Source organism: Gavialis gangeticus, unplaced genomic scaffold, assembly GCF_001723915.1.
Source record: "Gavialis gangeticus isolate Ggan-Ray unplaced genomic scaffold, GavGan_comp1, whole genome shotgun sequence".
NCBI classification, from domain to species: Eukaryota; Metazoa; Chordata; order Crocodylia; family Gavialidae; genus Gavialis; species Gavialis gangeticus.
The window spans coordinates 21278060-21286842 of NW_017728996.1; the positions used below are offsets into that span (position 1 = coordinate 21278060).

The 8783-nt window shown below is 41.4% G+C and overlaps 1 protein-coding gene across 2 annotated transcripts in view; it reads right to left on the minus strand.

Annotated features, from left to right (window-relative positions):
• Positions 1-8783, minus strand: part of ADAMTSL3 (ADAMTS like 3) — a 433784-nt gene that overhangs the window by 56891 nt on the left and 368110 nt on the right. For both annotated transcript variants that reach the window (XM_019504116.1, XM_019504117.1), the window contains exon 20: positions 2096-3188. In XM_019504116.1, coding sequence (XP_019359661.1) covers positions 2096-3188 — 1093 coding nt within the window. The remainder of the gene's footprint in view (positions 1-2095; positions 3189-8783) is intronic.

The following is an 8783-nucleotide window of genomic DNA, read 5'->3' on the forward strand; positions in this document are numbered from 1 at the left end:
TTAGGTGCTATCTGCGTTGTTTTTCAGCATAGCCAGTTTGTCACATGAGACCAGCACATTTGGAAATAACATTGCAAAGTGGCTGGATTATTACTAATGAAAAGTCTTGGGTCTGTTAAATAATCTCTTCCTTACTGGCAAGATTTTTGGTTTTCAACAGAGGGAAGAAATGAAGATGAGAAATTTGAAAATTTAGGGTACCTGCAGATGTTTGCTGCATCCAAACTACAATAACACAGCTTGCTTTAAACTGCAAGATCATAGCTCGGGAGTCATGTGTGCAGACATTCGCTGGTTCTGGAAGCCATGCTGGGAGCTTGGTGTAAATAACGTGGGGTGGGTGGAGGTGTCGGGGAGATCATGGGGGCTAGCAGGTCCACAGTGAAGTATGGTGGGATCAGGGAGGGCTGGCAGGTCATGTGGGGGCTGCTGGTTTGGAGGGGGGTGTCAGAAGGCTATAAATAGTTTGTCAGAGTTGAGGGGTAGGAAAAGCACAGATTCTGGCCTTCCCCCACCCCAGGGCTGCACTCTGAACATGTGCCTGTTCAATATATAGGACTAACCTATTCATGATCTCAGGTGAACTAACTTAGATCATGCCTGCCATTCCCCCCCCCCCTTTTTTTTTTGTCTTTATGTTACTTTAGCTACCATACATATAAATGTGTATGTGAATTGTGGATCTGACATCATCCTTAATGTATTAATCTTGCAAAACTAAGAACTACATTGCACAACGAATCAAAATGAGTGTGTTTATAGCACCAAAGAAGCCCTGTTTTGTGCCTGGAAGAAAACATGGTTCTCATTCGCCCACTGAACTAATTAACCAAGCAGCATCCATATCTAAAACACTCATTTTTATATATAGTGGTATTTAATCTCATGTCTCCTACAAAAATCAGAGAAGTTGCTAGTTGCCAGTGAAGATCTGAAATACTTAAGGATAGGAGTCTGGGTTAGAGTGAGGGTAATTTTAAATGTAAACATTAGAACTAGAAAAGAGACTCTTGTATCAATAAAACAAAGTCATCATGTGCAAAAAATGAAAACATCAGTTACAACAAATTAACAGGAAATTACATATTCCTCACTAAGTAGGAGCAACCTGGTTCCAGAAATATTTTCACTTTCAAAATGTCTTATTTTTTGATGTTTTCACTTAAACTGATAGCCCTGCAGAGCTACATTTTTCTTGGCAAAATGGTTAATCAGTTAAGGATGTTGAGAAATATCCAAAAATACCTTTATCAGTTCAGAATAATTTTTTCATTACTCAAGAGCTAGTAACAATTCCAGGAGGCAAACACATGAAACTAATGTTAATATTATCAGTCTCTCACTTCTCAAAGTTTCTCATTTACCAGCAGTAAAGTAAAAGTATTTGGTCAAGGTTGAGCAAACATCTGAACATATACTTGGCTCCCTCTTTGCTACAGGTATATTTCCAAATTGTGGTTATAACACAGGGTCCCTTTATCTTTCATGGAACAATCTGTAGATTGTCTTTAAAACTGTCTTAAAGGCTATTTTTAGTTTCTAAAATGGTATCATGTACAAATTATGCCAATGGGTACATCTAAAACTTCCTTCTATTTTTAGATCTACTAATATCTTCAGACATATTTACTATAGATAAAATAGGGAATATTTAAAATGAGGACTAGTAGTATCTCAAGCACTGGCAGGAACTTCTAATATGAGTGTACCATGTGATGTGATATATCAAAATGATCTCACAGGCTTTTTCTTTCTATATTTATTTTAATATAAATCTATTTATTCTCCAATGTAGCTAAATTAATTTAGACTGAATAGAGAAATCACAATAAATATATAAAACATATTTTCTTTTCTAGTAGAAAAATCAGTCCTGCCGTATAATGTTGTAGAATTGGACATGCATAATTTTATTCATAAGATTATTTGTAAAACACTGGAAAATGTTTGAAAAAATATAAAATTTTAGAAATAAAATGCACAAGGCTCACAGTTATCTTATTTTTACAGTAACACACTTCAATATGATATAAGAGAGGGAATTTGTTGGGGACAAGAGAATTATTTAGACATAAAAGAACCCACGTTCACTTACTTCTCAGACGATTTTAATGCTTCACCATCTTTTGTCCAAGTATATTTAGGCTCACGAATGCCAGTGGCTTCACACAGTAAAATGACAGCATGTGTATTCTTGGTCAGAAAAACTGTATTTCCAATACGTACAGTTATTGTTCGATTAAATGAGATTCTAGGAATTTGCTTTTGTCTTATAATAATTGGTATCTTTTTATCATATGTCAACTTAATCATGGTTTTTGTGTTGAAATGTTCAGATACATTTGGTGATTTGGCAGTAAGCTTTGAGGCTAACAATTCTTCCTGTGAATCTTTCCACTTTTCAGTAGTAGGTTGTGGTAGTCTAGATAATTCAGCAACTAACTGATATATGACCTGGGATGCCAAATCATCATCGACTTCCCCAGCTTCAATGAGCTGACTCATATTCCTTATCAGTTCTTCAAACTGTACAGTATCCATGCTGTAAGCACCTTGAAGAATTGCTGCCTCCAGACGTCTGTTTCTGAACCCATGAGAGCTGTGTTTTTCAGCTGAATTCCTCCCAGCGGTTTCAAGATTTCTCAGGAATGGCTGGTCATTAACTTGCCCATCATCCAAATACAGCTCATGCTTTCTACTCCACATTTGCCACATTTTACTCATTTTATGCCATTTGGCTCCAAAGCTGTTGGACTCATTGTGATCTGTGTTACTGTTCTCACTGGCACGTTTTCTAAGATTTGGAGATTCTATTAATCTGTTGTCAGTGCCAATAAGTTTGAGAACAAACGTTTCATACATGGAGCCTGCAATGCACCTATACACTCCAATATCTGTAGCCTCAAGGTTATGTATTTTCAGCGAACCTGATTTAGTGATGCCAAGTCTTTTAGAGTACTGTAAATGCTGTCCATCTTTCTCCCACTGGATAAGGGACTTCTGAAACCTTCGTACTGGGCACTTAATTACAATAGACGTTTTTGGAAGCAGATAGGCTCGACTTCCGATGGTAAAATTAATGCGCTTTTCTCGTCTTGTTTGTATGTAGACTCGATGGATGCTGACAATCTGAGGTCTGTGAGCAGAATACTTTTCTGGAAGTTTGGGCTTCATTTCTTGTTTAATCTCTGAAACAGCAATGAAGTGTTGAAAAGGACTGAGTTACTGCCCTAGAAAATTCTGCTTTACAATGAATGCTGAATTCCACCATTCTTTCTGACTCAATTCAGGTCAGTTCAAAATTGCTGAGCTGTTATCTATGTGACACAAGCACTCAACAAGAAAATCATATCATTTTCTGGCTCCACTTTAGGCATGCTCCTGCTTCTCCCCAAACTTTCAGCAGCCAGCTCTTGTGAAAAAATGGGAACAAATGAACAATACATACCTGTATGCAGGATAGTGCTTGGACAGGGGAAAAGAGAGAAAGAAGCCAACTCTGTTATAGTTGCAAGGCAAGGCAAGGGAAAGGAACTGGGAAAGGAATGGAAAAAATGACTCACAGGTTGAAGCACACCATTGGGCACTGCTCCAAGTGGAAGTGGCTTAGATAACAAACCCTATTAGTAAAGCAGGCCTCTCTTTTCTGAAGCTGGCTGGCCTGCATATGGTAGCCAACATGGCAGAATCATGAGAGACATAAGTGGGAGCCAAAGAAGATGCAAGGAAAAACAAGGCCATGTTACTGTCACTGGACAGGTGATTCCAACTTTGGCCTGAGGAAAATTTGATCAAAAAGTACTACCATTGTAAAGGAAAGGTTGCAGAAAAGGTGATACGGAAAGGAAGAGGGCGGGTATCAAAATCCCTGAGAAGTCTGATAAAGCAGTAGATGCTTGCTGTTAGGCTGAAAAATCCATAGAGGTAGAGCACATTTGAGAAAAGTCGCCTGAAGTTAAGTACAAAGGCAGGGTAGATATTTTGTGAGGTATCTCCTACATAGCATAGCAGAGACCTGGACACTAAGTAGCTTATGGAGAACTACATCTGAATACAGGTTTACCTCACTTTGTGCGGGGTCTGTATGTGCAAATTTGTTCTTATGTGATGAACCTTTTTACACCAAAAATTTGTTATATGAAAGATAAGTTCACTGTTATGAGATTGGTGTAGTGGAAGTCCACAGTCAGGTGCTTTGTGCGGTGCATTGTGGGAGAGACATGCACCAAAATATAGTCTCATGTCTGGATTTGTGCTCCTCATGCATTGTTTGCAACACGTATTACTGTAGTTGCCATTCCCATTATGGCTTCTAAGCTTCCCACTAGTGTATTTCCTACCCTTCTCCCTGGTCCATCAATTAAGCCTTCATCACTCTCTGTTCACCCCAGCTAAACATTCACCACCACCCTGTGCTTGTGTGTACTGTGTGAGTACCAACATGTTCTTGTAAAAGTGGTAGAAATGGATCTGGGGGTCAATACAGTCAAGGTTTTGGAACGTATCCCTGTTTGTTACATTGTTAAGTGGGTTTTCTTTATGCAAATTTGAGTTATGCACCATTTTCCAGGAATGCATGTACAAGCAAGGAATACCTGTACAGTTGTAGGCCTTCCCAGAAGTTGCTGGACCAACATAGAGAAACAGTAGGGCTAGTGACAGACATTCAAAAAGCCCAAGCCTGAATTGATTCAATCTTTGCAGGTTAGTCTAACCTGGCTAGACTGAACCAATATGCAGCTGCACAGACATTCCCTCTGGACTGAAGAAATGCAGGCACACGCCTGCAGTGGCTCAAGCTAGAAGCTGCGGGGCACTACAGCAGCCCTCCCTGCCCTTCCATAGTGCTGAGCTGATGGGGGCAAGGGAGTTGATAACACAGCGTTTAGCACCCTATCAAGAAAACAAAAGCCTCTCTCATTAGTTCAAGCTCTTCTTAAACAGCTTTTTCCAAGCAAGGAACAGAGGGACATTACCAGCTGCCCTGTTGATTAGCTCCAAAAAGCCCTACACAGACACTGTCCTCTCTGCCTTTGTCCTGTCTGCCTTACACATACACCTCTCAGCATTAGCTAGCATACCACATGCCAGCTATGGTCCGTGCTGTGGGAGAGGGGAGGTGGGGAATCTCTGCTTGAGCAGGGCGTGGTGAGGGGGTGGTAGGGCGCGGGGAAGCCAGGCAGATGCTGCTGTACCTGCTGTTTCTGCCAGAGCTCCAGCCAGGGAGCAGAGGGGTGGGACCAGCCCTGCTCTGGAGCAGAGAGCCCCACCCAGGGCTGCAAAGCATCTGGAAAGCTGGGGGACTCTGGTTTAAGTTAAACCAGGAAGGTGTCTGGAACAGGCATTGCATAAATTGGATTGACCCAAATCAGTTAAGTCTGATACTACTTTCAGCCAGGTTTATCTCAAACTGGTTTCAGCCATTTTCAAACTGGTTTATGTGCACTGAATGTCTGCTCTGTTACAGGTTTAAACCAGTTTCAGATCACTTAAACCAGTTTATGTGTAATGTCTGTGCCTAGCCTAGAGAATCACTACACTGTTTCAGATTTTACTGTATTGACTCATTACTGGCAAACAAATGTGCTCCATTTCGATCTTCAGAGCAAAGCTAAGAAAACATTAGGTACCTGAAAAACAGAAGGAAAGGAAGACCCTATAACCTATTGCAAGGAAAGGTAACACAGATCAGCTGCAGAGTCAGGAAACTTTCTGGACTGATGTTAGAAAGCAGTGTTTTCACTGGTTACCCAGTCTATTGTTATTTGACAGAAAATAAATCCAGCAAACTGCAGAAAGACTCAGATGAGACAGAGACATAGAAACATTAGTAACACACCCCTAGATTTGGCTGAATCAACTGTCATTGCTGTTACCTACTGCTATTAGTACAACCCTGCTTGATAAGAACAGAAATAAAATGACAGCCCCTGACAGCATGTGAATATTTAAAAAACCTGCATGCTTCCGATATTATGTACATATGTTTCGAATATGTTACAAAGCAAAAGGTTAATGCTTCAAACTTGCAAAAAATACATACATCATATAAACTACACCCCAGAGTGCTTTCTTTTGCTTATAAAAAAACCCCATTATTTTCAATGTTTTGGCTAACGAGTTCTGACCAACTTGGATATCATGGTTTCATAATTACACAGCTCTTAAATCAGTATTTGTTATGAACATATACGAGTCCCTCAACCAACTAGTTTATACTATCCAACAAATTGCTTCAGGCACTGAGCTGACTAAAATTACTGAAGTAGCATCCTGTTTCTAATAACTATTGGGCCAAAAATATTTATTTTCATGTGAATGCTCCAGGATTAAACCTTCAGTTTTCCAACCAAATATACATACACAGCAAGTATAATGTTAAACACAAAAATTAAAATACTTTGTGTGTACACTAGTTTTGCTAATGCAGAACTCAAGCCAGAGCATGCTAACAAGTGATTTGATGAGTCTGATTAATTTCTTTTTGTAAAAGATGACGTTGGGAACTTGATAGTAGCTCAGCACCAGAGAGCAAAACTGTGCATACTGGGGGGTTGATGATGATATTAAAACTGAAAGTTCCATTTTGTGGAGGGCAGAGCAGGCCATATACTTGCACTCTGGATCCCTGGTAACATGAGGACTTGTAGGTGTGAAGGTGTTGGTCTCTTGATAATAAACCTTCTTGATAATACCTGCATGGGTCTGAGCATCAGCTGGTAAAAATATATCTAACTTGTATCATTGCTTCCAGTGGTGTAATATATATTTATTCCAGCTAGGGACCAGGCTCTATGGCTACAGTGCTACCTGTTTCCCCAAGGCCACGTCTATCAGGTTTTTCTGATTGGATTAGGCCCATATAACACAGAAAGAATCTACAGTGATGTTGTCTAAACAATAAGGATTAATCTAAAAAGCCACACCAGCATTAGTAGATGGTAGAAATGTAGGTCTCAACTGTGCAACAAAGGTACAGTTTTGAGGAAGGCATGTTGAGAGAAACATCCTACCCAGTGGGAGACCTGGGAGGCACAACATCTTACAAAATACCACCCCACTCCTTTCTGCTCTTTTCTGACAGGGTATGTAAGGGCCTTGTTACACAGTAATATCAGGTGGCTTCTGGAGCTCTGAATCCCTGGTTTAGCTGCATGTTAACACCTTTTAAGTGGCCTAAAACACTTGTTACTCCACTCCAGGGCAGGGTTTTCTCTAATCTGCCTAATTTTGCTCCTGTTCAATTAAGGTGTGCACACCCCAGATAGCTATTCTGCCCAAACTGAAGTCCTTCAGTATCCCAGAACACAGTGGCTCCTCCTGAGTCAGGGTGAGTTGGGATGCTGGATGGTATTAGGGCCAAGGGACGTAGGGCACAGCAAGTGCCACATCCCTAGTGGCCTTGCTGTCTCCCAGCACTGCCTGGATTGGCTCACTGCTCCTGCCAGCATCAGCGTGGAGCCCCTTGGAGCTCAGGTGGTGAAACTTTCTGGGCAGCTGTGGCAGGCACTGCAGCCGCACAGATAGCAAGGAGCTTTCTCAGGGGCTCAGCTGGACAAAGCGAGAAAGCTCCAGGGCTGCATCTTCCCTGGGGCTCTCTAGTCTCACCAAAACCGACACAGCGGCTCTGCACCGAGAGCACGGCTGGCCAGCTTAAGTCCTGGCAGCCCTGCTCTCAGCATGATGAGACCCAGTGGTTTCCCTGGGGCTCTCTGGTCTTGTCAAGCTGTGGCAGCTCCGCACTGAGAGCAGGGCTGCCAGGCCTCAAGTCTGATAGCCCTGCTCAGTGTAGAGCCACTGTGTCCATTTCAGCAAGACCAGAGAGCCTCTGGGAAACTGCTGCAAGTGACCTGGTGGTGGGCCTGCCCTCTGCCCAGCCAGTCCTGACCCTGCTCGCCAAGCTTCTAGTGTCAAGTCACAGCTGTGAAGGTGAAGGACAGGCCGAGATGATTTTTTGCCTTAAGGTGCAACTGCTCCAATAAGATCAACAACATTAAGCCAATTAACATTTGTTCAGCTTACAGCATAAGGTATAATAAGGCCCTAAGTTACATCATCACTTAGAGGAGTGTCGTCTGCTGTCTTCTTTGCAGCTGACCAGCTGTACTGTCTAGGGATATGCCCTATCCATGCTTCCTACCCACTCCTTTGACGATAGCTTGAACCTTTGTATATACAAGGAGGAAACAAACCCTGAACGATCTTTTGAATCCAAGGATTGCTAGCGCTCCTGATCCCTTATATAAGAGGTAAAGTGGAGATATGGGGTTTGAAAGCACCTTATGCCTTTTCCCTTTCCATTTTCTTTTCATACCCATGTAAGTGCCAGGTAGACTCTAGCCTTATAGATACCAATAAATTGCCCTGTCCTAAAAAGTTTGAGGACATGAAGGAAAAATACAGTCATTAACCCTCTTTCATAATATTGTTCAGCGCTTTATTTCATGCCCTACTAATCACTGTAAGTTTTCACATGTTGCGCTCATATTATTACAGTGGAAGCTGACTTTGTTACTTTAACATCACTCTCCACTAAGCAATTTGCAGACCAGCCACATTGCCATTCAACTATCCACAATTAATTAAATTCAGATAGATATGCAGCTCAAAGCATTCTATTAAGCCCTATGCCAAGGACATTCCTGAAAGTCCACAGGGCTTTATTTAAGTGGTGTTTGGAACCTCAGGATTTTGGCATGATAATCTGAGACAAAGTCCAGGAAAGAAGTTTTGTATTATGTACAAATCTGTAATTACTCTATTTCTCTTTTCATTTTATGAAT